General features: G+C 41.9%; 1 protein-coding gene across 8 annotated transcripts in view; it reads left to right on the top strand.

The window, feature by feature from the left end:
* pacs2 (phosphofurin acidic cluster sorting protein 2) overlaps positions 1 to 11552 on the top strand; it is a 51127-nt gene extending 39575 nt beyond the window's left edge. For 2 of the 8 annotated variants that reach the window (XM_030443756.1, XM_030443754.1), the window contains exons 11-26: positions 401 to 472; positions 892 to 1016; positions 1130 to 1262; positions 1408 to 1512; positions 1707 to 1813; positions 1990 to 2144; positions 2441 to 2551; positions 2641 to 2749; positions 3304 to 3336; positions 5254 to 5298; positions 6024 to 6066; positions 6196 to 6238; positions 6412 to 6547; positions 6798 to 7018; positions 7353 to 7466; positions 8320 to 11552. In XM_030443756.1, coding sequence (XP_030299616.1) covers positions 401 to 472; positions 892 to 1016; positions 1130 to 1262; positions 1408 to 1512; positions 1707 to 1813; positions 1990 to 2144; positions 2441 to 2551; positions 2641 to 2749; positions 3304 to 3336; positions 5254 to 5298; positions 6024 to 6066; positions 6196 to 6238; positions 6412 to 6547; positions 6798 to 7018; positions 7353 to 7466; positions 8320 to 8438 — 1671 coding nt within the window. In that variant the 3' untranslated portion in view covers positions 8439 to 11552. The remainder of the gene's footprint in view (positions 1 to 400; positions 473 to 891; positions 1017 to 1129; positions 1263 to 1407; positions 1513 to 1706; positions 1814 to 1989; positions 2145 to 2440; positions 2552 to 2640; positions 2750 to 3303; positions 3337 to 5253; positions 5299 to 6023; positions 6067 to 6195; positions 6239 to 6411; positions 6548 to 6797; positions 7019 to 7352; positions 7467 to 8319) is intronic. The other 6 variants (XM_030443755.1, XM_030443757.1, XM_030443760.1 and 3 more) reach the window with 6 other exon arrangements.
* Positions 11553 to 12988: the final 1436 nt, after the last annotated feature.

The raw sequence follows: 12988 nt of genomic DNA, 5'->3' as shown, positions 1-12988 counted from the left end.
ACAGAACAGGGGAAGATTTAGGGAGTTATCTTGAGACTTTTTCTGCATCTTTGTGTTGCTGATCACGTGCCCAATTCCTCTACCAGATCCCTACTTCCTCTACATTCACTTAAACAAACTGGCTCCCAGTACCACAGTGAAACAGCTGGAGGCCCACCAGTGTAACCAGTGAGCTGCACTGACGGCTGCACTGGAGCAGAAAGACGTTAACTGTCCGGCCGAATCTTTCACTGAAATTTCACTCCGCTAGCTTCGATTCTTTCCCACCAGTCCGCAGGTTCAAACCAGTTATAATGTGTTTATGAAACTGTCGGGGTTCCGTTGACTGCAACAGTGAAACTTCCTGGGATTCCATCAGAACCAGGTAATGTTTATTATTCCTCTCACCGTCTCGTTTCAGATTGACCCAGATAAAACCAAGTGCGGCGGGGCCAAATATCCGGATGACAATGTGTCCGATAACGTCTCCTTTGTGAGTATCAACTCTTGAAGCTGCTTGAGATCAATAACTGAAATCAGCTTTTATTAATATGAGTCAGTATTTGGAGGAAAAACATGAGGCAGTGAGCCTTTTGCAGCTTTAAAAATGCAGATGCACACTTTAAATTATGTGCGTCTCCAATTTATGTGTCTTGTTTTATATTGTTTCTTTTTCTTAATGTCACTTCACATACAGGAACAAGAGTAACATTTCAGCTGTTAACAGTCAAGTTTGCATCCATAAACATGCAGACTAAATTAAAATGCTTCATGATGGATAACAACCAAAATCCTCAAGCACAGTCAGAACCCTTGAGGTCTGGAAAATGTTTGTTTTGAGGAGAGAAATGCATAAACACGTGTGTCAACGCCTCACTGGTGCTGTTTTTCTCTCTTTCTGTTTTCCCTCAGGAGCAGCCGGAGGCGGTGACTCCCACCACAGAGCTGGAGATGGACAACATGGACACGTTTTTAGAGAGACTGCCACCAAGTGGCAAAATGACCAAGACAGAGTCGCTAATCATTTCATCCAACAGGTAAGGGGTGACTCAGTATTTTTTTTGGCCTACAAGTCAGGGTTCAGGCTTCCTGCTGTCGTTTGTGCTTCTCACACTCCAGTCGCCCATCTCTCTTCTTCTGCTGTTTGTAGGCAGGAACCAAAGTTGGCAGGAAGGCGAGGGAGGAGCACGTCGCTGAAGGAGCGCCAGCCCAGCAGGCCGCAGAGCGAGAGGGCCAACAGCCTGGACAACGAGCGGTCCCTGGACACACGCTGCCACCTACAGGTAGGGGAAGAGAACTGCAGGACAACCCTTATTCCAGCATAACCTTATCTTGAGGGCAATTTTATCAAACATATTTTCTGGTTTCTAAAATCCAAAGCATTGGTGTTTATTTTAAATCAAAAGGTTTCCAATGTTTCCCTCCTAGATCCCAAGAAAGACTGTGTATGACCAGCTAAACCACATCCTGGTGTCTGATAACCACCTCCCGGACAGCATCATCCTCATCAACACGTCAGACTGGCAGGGCCAGGTGAGGAGCACCTGCACTGCCAGCTTTAAATGGCTCAGAAACTGTAGTCATTATCAACTCGCACTCATGCCGATGTAAAGTGGGAGGAAGTTTTGTAATCTGAACAAAACATTTCTGTGGCTTCTCAGTAAAACAGTGTTGAAATAAATGCGGTCTTGTTTTAAAATCTGTTTCTCCTTCTTGTCTTCTTTCAGTATCTTTCAGATATGCTGCAAAACCACCATCTACCGGTGGTCTGCACGTGCACCACGGCCGACATCCAGGCTGCGTTCAACACCATCGTCTCCCGCATACAGAGATTGTAAGTCAGCCTGCCGTCATCACCATCACCATCACCATCATCACCATCACCATCATCACCATCATCATCACCATCACCATCATCACCATCACCATCACCATCATCATCATCACCATCATCATCTCAGCCATCATATACTGTGGAGCTTTAACCCATCGATTTATTCTCTTTCCTAGTTGCAACTGTAACTCCCAGACGCCCGTCCCCATAAAGATCGCAGTGGCCGGAGCGCAGCACTACTTCAGCGCCGTCCTGAGGCTATTCGTGGACCACCTCTCCCATAAGACCCCTGACTGGCTCGGCTACATGAGGTTCCTCATCATCCCTTTAGGTAAGATGTAGCCTAAGCTGAATGCTACTGATTAATACAGGACTGTCAGATTGAAATCCTGCAAAATTAAAATGCTCTAATTACTGAAAATGGATGCAAGTCTGATAGTGGGATTGTTTTACCCCCTTGAACCACCTGACAGTGCCAGAAACTCTTAAAGCTGTCGATCATTTTGCACTGAATGAACAGGAGCCCTTCCTGTCCTCCCAGTATTCGTCTGATTTGTTCACAGTAGTTAAAATAACTCACCTTTGAAGCTGCTTTTTTGTTTGAATGTTTGTCTCCGATTGGTTCAGGTGCACATCCCGTCTCCAAATATCTCGGCACTATTGACTATCGATACAACAGTTTGTTCCAAGACACTGCTTGGAGGGACCTCTTCCACAAGCCTGAGGCTCCTGTCGTTGGTGGGCTCTTAAATACTACAGACTTTAGATTTGTTTCTGACAACGTGTTTGGGTAGTTGTGAATTAACTGACCGGTGCGTCTCTTGCAGCCCAGGAGAGCCCAGACGTGGTGTCGAGGGTCACTCAGTACATGGTGGGAGCTAACGGTGCTCACCAGCTCCCCATCGCAGAGGCCATGCTCACCTACAAACAGAAGAGGTAGGTTCTCTTCACTCCTCAGGATTAATACCTGACGATATTTCACACCGAGCTGTACAGAAGTGGGACTTTAAATGTGTTTTTGTGAGCTATCCTCATGTTTTTTTTGTCTAACTAATGCTTGTAATGCAGAGTTTTCAGCAGTTTATTTTTCGAAAGGGGGTTGAACTGATGTGTAAAAGAGAGACGAGATGAACAATCCGACAGACGTTAGCTGACTTTCTGCAGCAAACTAAACACAATTATAGTGATTTAAAAACGGCACAAAGGTGATTTAAAATATCAGCAGTGAGGATTAAGACTGAAAAAACTTTTTATTTTGAATTATTGAGACAGTTAACATGTGAACTAATTGAACACACATGATAAATGTTTCAACCCCCTTTTGAAAATGAAAACTGTCAATAAGTTATACTAATGTGGAGTTTGTGTGGGAGCTGCGGTGTCTGACACGCTGTCTTCTAAAACGTCACTGTCTCTCCATCTCTGTGTGTGTGTGTGTGAATAACATGTTTTTATCTTTTTGTTGTATTTTTTCTTTTCTTTCTTTGAAGGAAAAAGAGCTTTCATTTTGATTTTGCAGTAAGGTATTGTGGTCGATTGAGTTTGTTTCTCACGTAGCTTGGTGATTCATGCGCTTTTTGTGTGTTGGAGCCATTTTTCCCCTCTTTGAAACCTTCTCGGCCTTCAAACCGGAGCTCGCCACTTTAACAGCTGCCAAGGTTTTTCTTCTATTAACGGCTTGAGACATAAACACCTCAGATACAGTAAGGTCTAACTCTGCTATTCAGACACAGTTTGGTTTGATGAAATTAAAGCTGCACCACACCAAGTTTTTATTTATGTTCTGCGTAAAGTTCTTTTATCAGCCTATAGACACAGGATGCAATCAAGAAAGGAGGTTAAACCCTCACTTTATACCCAAAGACATAACAGTTACTCATTGATAAGACAATCAGTGGACTGGCTAAAGGATAAACAGCGCTGATAAAGTGGCAAGAGACCGAATAATGTCAGCTCCGTCTTCCCCTCCTCTGTTCCTTTATCCCTCCTCCATGTTCTCCATGTGCTTCAGGCCATCCATGTCTGTCTGTTATCTGTCCCGTTAGAAGTAGAAAAACCTGCACATTGTCAGTAGAATGACTGTCAGAGTTCAATTACCTCTTCATTGTTTGAAATTCAATCATTAACCTCAACCACCAGGATAAAACCTTTAGGTTACATGTTTTACGTCAATGTTACCATCAAACGTGTCAGGATCAACTCAAGTGTCTTAAGTGCTACTGGGCCTGTTTTAAAATGATATTAATATAGTTAAAAAACGTGTATGTCACATGTATAAATAGTATAATTAGAATACGGAAACAAACCTTGATGGAATTTCTTACAATCTGGCATCATCAGCATAATTTCACACAAATGTCTGACAGGCTGAAATGACAAAGTTCTGATGTTTAATATCGAATATATATCGACTGAAACCTGATAATCTTCAATAATAATAAAATGTTCAGGCCATTACTCAACTTGACTGGTGCACGGAGGCGTACAACCGCGAGGCGTTAATTCTGGTAATACAATAAGGCCCTTTGTGACTTTTTGTTTTCAATGCTATGTAAATAAAGTTATGCACCTCATTCAAATCCTCCATGATACCTTGTGTGAGTTATGGCGTCCTGCCACTGAACCATAACCCGCTTTCTCTGCGGCGACAGGACGCTCATCCTCCTTCTTAGAGCGGTTGGTACGACATATCAGTCAACATGACGATCTAGTGCAGTGACTTTATCTAGTGAATTCTGCTAACACTGTTATTATGCTTAGCTTACTTAGCTTCTAAAACCAGGAGGGTTCTACCAGTGCACCGGTTATTATGATACTTTCATTATGCTAGTTCTGACAAATACCGGAAGTATCACTCATTATCTTCCCCCAGTGACTTCCCCAGGAAACTCAAGGATAATCTAATAACCTAAATGCCTAAATGCACAATATAATGGTTACGTTATCACACATTCTGTATTGTACAATAATACAAATCCCCCTTATTCCAACCTGGAAACTAGTTTTGACAGAGATGAACTAGATTTGAGTTTTATCTGAAGACTGCATGTGTTATTTCCATACAGCAGCCCCACGTCCATTCTACATGGATTGACGTGCATGTGCATCTTCTTTTAACCGACTGATCACACATTCGAGCCAACACACGGCTCCGACACATCAGACAGAAGTCATGTGCTCTGTCATAATCCATCCCTGCAAGGCGAGACGAACGTAAATCACTCACATACCAGGCAGACATCTGGCTCCCTCTCTCTCTCTCGCTCTCCCTCCCTCCCTCCCTCCCTCTCTGGCTGCTCTGAGACTGATTACAGCAGAGATGTGTTGTGTTGGGATAAAAAAAAAAAAAAACAACAAAAAAAAAAAAAAGACGTGGCCTTGATATGCAAACTGTGACCTACTGCAGACTGTCTTCTCTCCTTCTCTCCCCTCCTCTGTAGTCTCTCTGTTTCCTCCCTCGGGGGGCGATGGCAGGTTTCTTCAAGGCAAGAGCAACAACCTTTCACATCATCAAACGTCTTTACATGTAGAAAAAAGAGCAACGTAGAGCTAGAACCACATTTCAGGCTATTTTTCTGGTCATGGCCCAGGAAAATAGTTCATGGAAGGCTTGTGTAAGTGTAGCGATGCACTACCGCTCAGAGGTAGTGCATGGACCCAGAGGTGTTTAGGATGTAGGTTGGTGCTCTTCCTTCTCATCCACCTCTTTGTGACTCAGTAGTCGAGCTGCTCCCCTGATTGGACTTGCTGCCTCCCGAATGCCCCTCCCGACTTTGGTTTGGTAGATCCAGTCTGTCCCCTGCAAAATAACTGGATGGCTTTGTCGGAGGAATCGGCCCGCTAGCTTGCATGTTTTGCCCTTTTTTGCTTCTCCGGCTACAATGAGGGGGCCCGCGGTGGGGAGCCGAGTCTGTTTTAGCGGAGGCTTGAAGCCAAGAAGCAAGTGCAGCATGCTCTGTTGATTCTGTCTGGGTTGTGATAGCTTTGCATACCTTCTATGCAAATGAAACGATTACAGCATTTCCAGATGTGAAACATTGGAAATCAAATGTCAACATTTACGAGACCTGATCATTACTAACTGTAGACGCCAGTAGATTCAAGTAGATTTTCCATCTGCACATAGTTTCTTTCCCTTTCATCATGACATCTCGAGTCTTTGCTCTTTTGTACCTGAACTTTCCTTTTCCCCTGTGTTGTTTCTCCACAGCCCTGATGAGGACTCGTGTCAGAAGTTCATCCCTTTCATTGGGGTGAGTAGCCTCCTTAATTCCGGATTTGCCCGAAATATTCAGTGTCTGTCGATTTTGTTTCGAATGCAGCTCTTTGAAGCGTTTTTACTATAAAAGCAATAATCCCTCCTCATCTGTTTTTCATTCTAGATGGTGAAAGTCGGCATCGTGGAGCAAGCATCTGCGGCGTTAGGCAAGCAATGACTGTTTACAGATGTTTGACATTTAAGAAAAAGATACAAAATGTGCACAATTTGCATTCCAGACTGCGGCGATGCTTCTCACAGTTGTACCAGCTCCGAGCATCGTTCCACCACCAGTGTGTTTGTTTTGGAGACATAGATGACTGACTGTTTCCTCCCTCAGTAGACTCCGATGATGCGGCACCTCTGGGCTCGTCTCTGCTCTCCTCCACCCCTCCACAAGTGTCCCCCGCGCTCAAAGAAGCGTCGCCCACCCCGCCCTCCTCGCCCTCCGTCCACACCAGCTTCTGTGCTTACAGGTATAATGTGATCAGCTACTTCAGCAAAACAGAGATACTTTTATTTGCATGATTCTTACGCGAAGATTTCTAATATAAATGGGAAATTAGAAAGCATATGAAAACATTTTTTACCTTTTTAAAGGAGCAGTTTGTAAGATATAGCCGGAATTTTGGTTTAAAACATGAAAAAAATGTACTAACATTAGCAACAGTTATTCTAAAAGAAAGATATTTCCTTCACATCCACCTTACCGACTGTTTCCTGTAGTTCTGTAGGTCAGACGGAACTGATGGGGCTCCAGGTTGACTACTGGGTGGCGCCGACAGAAAGGAAGAAAGACGTGGAGAAGCGGGACTCCTCCTCCAAAAACACTCTGAAGTGCAATTTCCGCTCGCTGCAGGTCAGCCGGCTGCCACTGGGGGGCGCCGAGCCGAGCACCCAGCCCACCATGTCGATGACGGTGGTGACCAAGGAGAAGAATAAGAAGGGTAAGCCGTCCAAGTGGACTGACGCATGCATCTTTCTTTGGATCCTTTTGGATTTGTGCACTGTACTTGTCATTAAAGGAATAGTTCGCCGCAAAATAACCCTTTAAACCTATTTAAAAGCCACACATTTTTGAGACAGAGGAGAAAAGGGAGTATTATGGAATGAGACGATATTCACAGGACTGGATGTTGTCTGATAGAATTCAGTCTTTGACATTCCGTCCTCAGACGATGCGCCAAAAGGCCAAATGTCATTTAATCCTCAGAGAGCAGAGAGATTCTGAACCCTTCATTTACTCCCAGCGTGCGTCTCTCTGTTGTGCCCTTCTGCCAGTCATGTTCCTGCCAAAAAAGAGCAAAGACAAGGAGGTGGAGTCGAAGAGTCAAGTGATCGAAGGCATCAGCCGGCTCATCTGCACTGCCAAGCAACAGCAGACCATGCTGAGAGGTACTTTTCACACTGCTGCACTGACATTTCCTCCCCCATCAGCTGCACAGACATCCATCAGGGGGATCCCCGGTGTTTCTGTTCAGTTTTGTCTGCAGCTTTGACATAAATAGTTGATTCTCACACAGTGAAACGGTAGGAAAATTGCTCGACTGGTTGTATTTTGACCAAATGTAAAAGGAGAGTTTTGTTATTCATAGTCATTATCATAATATTAACTGTGTTCTGTGTTCGCTGCTGTACCTCCTGATGTTAACAGGAGTTGATATAAGCCAAGCTCAGTTAAGTCCAGCAGCAACTTGAGAACAATAATTTACCATTACGTCCAGATATAATCAATATTATTTTTTATTGGACACATATGATATCGTTAGCAAAAGGTTTTTAGAAATGTTTTGTTTTCATTGAATGCTCTGCACACTCAGAATGCAGAACTAGGGATAAATCTATTGGCTGAATTATGCAGTGGACATAAAAGAATAAAAATGTATTATTTAAATAACATTTAAGTCTTGTATCAAGATCTAAGTCTAAGTCTTTTTTATGTAACAATATCGCAATTTTATTTATTATCGATTATATTTTGTGTGATTAATTGAATTGGGAAAGAAACTTTATTTATAAAAACGGTTCTTTAGTAATTATCCATAATGAATGTATCAGTTAGGAATGGTGAAGTAAAAAGTACAATATTCGCCTTGGAATTGTAATGGAGTCGAAGTATAAAGTACAAGAAAGTGGAAATACTCACCTCAGGACTCAAGCAGAATACTCGAGTAAATATACTTATACTTATTTACACCAGTAATTGTGAGTTTAACTGTTTAGTAATGTTCGTGTTCCTTCTCTGCAGTACTGATCGACGGCGTCGAATGGAACGATGTCAAGTTTTTCCAGCTGGCGGCTCAGTGGTCGTCGCACGTCAAACACTTCCCCATCGGGATCTTTGGACACTCGAAAGGCCCTTACTAGCAGCACCTAAGAGACTGAATCACTGAGGACAGCTCCCCTCTCTCCTCCCCCTCCCTCGTGCCAACAGCTTTTAACTCCCTCCTCTCCTCCCTCCCTCCTCTCCTCCCTCCCTCCCCTCCCGCACACTTCCTCTATTCTGCCGTCTTAATTTAAACTCCTGCATTCACCTGTTGCATTTGTCCGATTATTTAATCTTTATTGTGTTTTTTTTTTTAATTTTCTATTTATGTAAAAACATCTTGAGGCAAAGCTGCCGATGGGAATATTTCTTTACTCAGCTTTTTTAAAACAGAAAATCCTGCTGATGTTTTATAGACTTTTGAGAAACAAAACAAAAACTAATTAAATAATGAATTAGAAATTACTTCTAACCTTTAACATACAGTATGAGTGCCCAGGTTTCACCCTCTGCCATGTTTTTTTCTTTTTTTTTCTTAATTTGGTGAGGCACAGCACATTTAATCAAGAATATATTTAAAAAATCAAGAGCAGCTGCCTTGTAATGAAGTGGAAGACGTGAGGGTCGTCTCAACCGTGACAACCACGATGAAGACATTTTGGATTCTCAGCTTCAGACTGTTGTCACTTTATCGACTTAACCCCCGAAGAAGAAAAACACGAACGGCCCCAGACCCTTTTTGGTTCTCTGCACTCAATGAAGAAGTCTGATGTGCAATAGACTGGATACTGTGTGAATGCGACTCTGAATAATAACCTGGCACTGTTTAGGGATGACATGCTGCTCTTAGTTGTGACTTTTCACTCTGTGTGACCCCCTTCTCTTCTTTACCTTCTCCTCCTGGTAAACTGGCTCAAGGTTTGAAGGGTTTTTTCTCAAAATTGAGACATGAAATTAGAAAAAAGTCAAAATCAGAACATGATTAATAGCACAAAATACTAATACTTTGTAGGCAAGACAGACTTAACGGAGTACTTGGACATTTTGTGAATAAAGGACGGAGATATATTTGCTTTTAGCGACTTATTTAAGTAAGAAAGATAGTTTATACATTCGGAGAGAGCTATGCTAGCTGTTTCCCTTTGTTTCCAGTCTTCATGCTATGCTAAGCTAACCGGCTACTTGCAAACAACTAGCCTGGCTCTGTTCAAAAGTAACAAAATCTGCCGACCAGCATCTCTTAAATTCACTACAGTAATAATTATCACAATATCTCCTGTGTTTCGTTTTACAAAATCTGAGCCAGGCTAGCTGCTTCCCTGTTTATCGCTGTTGTGCTAAGCTAAGCTAAGCTAAGCTAAGCTAGGCAGAGATGTGGACTCTAGTCATTGTGACTTGGACTCAAATCGTCTTCAGTCGCTGTTTCGATGAATTGACTGAAAATAGGAACGAGACACAATGAATCGTATTACTTGTGTTCATTTTATGTTTTCAGTTTCATTGACCCGGTTGGATAAATTGGCCAGTTATATAATTATCAGAAAGTTACTAATACCTTGACTTTTCTCAGATTCTGCAGGTAAGGCTGTGGATGACTTGACCTACCTTAAAGGTCCCATATTATATAAGTGTGATGTGTGTTTATTACAAAGCAGGTCCGGTGCTATAAAGATACTGTAACGGTATCAAAACACCCAATCAAGAGAGAAACTGTGCCTTCACACGTAAGGTTGTGATGTCACAACTTTACAGTTACCCCCAGCAGAGCCCCAGCAGTTGCAAAAACACAGTGGGTGGTGCCTGCTCAGGCCTGTGTGAGCCGACCAATCAGAGCAGACTTGACTTTACAGGATGGGGGGCGCTTAAAGAGACAGGCACTAAAAAGGGGTGAACAGACGTGCTGCAGTAATGGATAGTATGAGAACAACAATGTTTTTTTTGACAACATGCAAACCTGGACATGAACATAATATGGGACCTTTAACTAGAGACACGACTTAACTAACACTCGACTTAGTTCGAGGAAAATGACTTGAGTCACATACTGCTTTCTCCTCATCTAATCCTGATCTAAAATATTCCCGAAAATGTCAAACTATTCCTTTAAATTCAGTTTATCATAAATATAAACTAAACCTAAAGGAGACAAACTTTACACGGTGGCTCCTCTGTATCAAACAATTAGCTTTTTTAATGTTTATTTGAGAAAACAACCCTTCGTCCTCGAGCCCCACACTCCTCAGACACACTCCGTATCTTTTGCTAAAAGCAAAAACGTTACTTTTGCCAAAGGAATACTCGTCAACTGCAGCTCACTCCGCTATTACCTGTGTGGTATTATAGAAGACTTCATAATGTAGAGGTGAATGTATTGAAGGTACCTTAATGTAAAGCACTTTTAAATGTTTGTCCATTATAGATTAGCGTGTTATAGAAAACTTCCCGGGGGGAACTGCAGGGACGACTGACAGAGTTCACAGAGGCACACGGGACAGACGGACATCTGGCTTCACATCTGAGCTGAACAACAGCACAAGCAGCAAACAGTGTTCACGGCATAGTTTTTTTTTATGCAAAAGCAAACCGAGCACCTGTTTTGTCTCTGTGCAGGACCACTCAGAGTGAGGCCGCGTTGAACTGTTTGGAAATATAGTTTAATAGTCTGTAAGTTTAGCCTAGAACGTGTCCGTGACGTTAACAGTTCTGTCCGTAGATTTTGTTTTGCTCAATCTTTTGTTGACTGTTAAGCATAAAAACTAAAAAAAAGGTATTTTTGCTTATAAAAATTTCTTTCTGTAGCAGTTTCATTATAACGTTTTTGCCAATTTCTTGATAAGTGCCTAAATTGCATAATTTTGACAAATCAACATAAAATAATTTTTGCCCCCCCCCGGCTGAGATTGGTGCTGATTCTGGTTCTGACAACAGAATATCTCGATACAGTGTGTTGATTTTTCGCAGCTTGTTCATTGGAGGGAGAGAAAATCGCACTGCTGGCTCTCAAACATGGGTTTGAATTAACTAAAAAAAAAAGAAAAACTACAGCCCGTCCGTGTTGAGCATATATTTGTTTCTCGATATATAAGATGTTTTAGATGTTTTGGTTTTTATGTTGTCTCAGAGAAAAAGGCTTGTTGAAACTGAACGTTCCCTAAAGACTACCACTGTAATCCCAAAACTTGGAGTAATAAAACTACTATACACACTAAAATGCACTTTCCTTTCCATGTCTGAGTTACTACGCAGTTTCCTGCTCAAGGATTTAGATAGTAAGATGGAGGTGATTCAGCCACCGGTCAGTGAAGGCACCGCAAGCATTAACAAACAATACAAAAAGCTGTTTTCATCAGCGTCACTTCCTGTGGTCCAATGTCCGTACTCGACTCTGGAAGCAGCAGCAGTAGAGAAAACGAGACAACCAGGTTTTTATCTCACAATCGGAGCACTGATTCTAAGATCAAGACTGAACTTGGAACCTTTTCACCAACAACACTGAGAGGTCATTACATGGTCTACAGTTCGGAGGTACTTGTAGCTACAGATTCCATGGTACACTGGAGTCAAATTAGTGCATTGTTAAATTAATTTATTTTATCAGCAATCACGTAGAAAAATTTAATAAAAACAAAAAACACTGATTCCAATACTCTGATTATTGTATCGGCTAATGTGTCAATCTATAGTACATAGTACATAAATGCATGTAAATGTATGTATAATTAATTTTTGTAAATGTAACTTGATACTTACTGTAAGTACATTTATTTATCTTTTGGTTACTTTTTACAAAATTGATGATAAATAAAAAGATATGATAAAAAAAAAATATTTGCCTCCTAAATGTAGCAGAGTGGAAGTGAAAGCAGCAGAAAATGTAAATACTCAAGTAAAGAACAATTCCTCAAAATTGTACTTAAAGGTGCACTATGTAGTTTTGGGGAGGACTTTTTAATCAGAAGAGAAAGAATCAGGCGAACACGCTAAATTCTGCTGCGTGAAGTGATGATGTGTTATTAACATCCAGTGTTGGTGTGTAAACAAGGAAGGAATTTGGGATGTTGTCTATTCAAGGAGGTTTTATTTCTGCACACAGCGTTGGAGGCAGAGTCTCGCTCATTCATATAAAAGCTGCTCAGTAGTGTTTTGAAGCCAAAAATGCTCGCTGTTGCACCTGTGAAAATACCTGGATCGCTGAATGGGGCGGCTAATTTCTGGTTTAGTACCCGGCTAACATGACGGGGGATAAAATCATTTAATTGTGCAGCTCTTCAAGGTTTTCTAAATGTTAATTGAACGAATGGCTCATATTAAGACAGTGAAACGAGTTGTTTCGCAGGGGTTGTGACACTCATAGAAGTGTATCCACTGTTTTACAGCCCCGTCTTTCACAACGTAAGGTAATCGGAAAAAGTATTTTCTTAAAATTGGCTTCAAGTCCAGACACACTTCCTGGGGGCGTGTTTCTGGTACATTAGTGAAGTGAAACGTATGTTTCAGATAAAAAAGATGGGCTGCCTTGCCTGTCGGAAGTGTGAACGGGGTCAATATGGATTATTAGTGGGTGTACCTGTCTGTGTACATTAATCTAGGTGGTTTTTACTTTGTTTATATGTGGCGGACCCTGCCACCTTTCTAGCTTCAAACTCGGTCT

Source organism: Sparus aurata, chromosome 16 (assembly GCF_900880675.1).
Source record: "Sparus aurata chromosome 16, fSpaAur1.1, whole genome shotgun sequence".
NCBI lineage: Eukaryota > Metazoa > Chordata > Actinopteri > Spariformes > Sparidae > Sparus > Sparus aurata.
The sequence above is the reverse complement of the archived record's forward strand: the minus strand, read 5'-3'. Positions and strand labels throughout refer to the sequence as shown.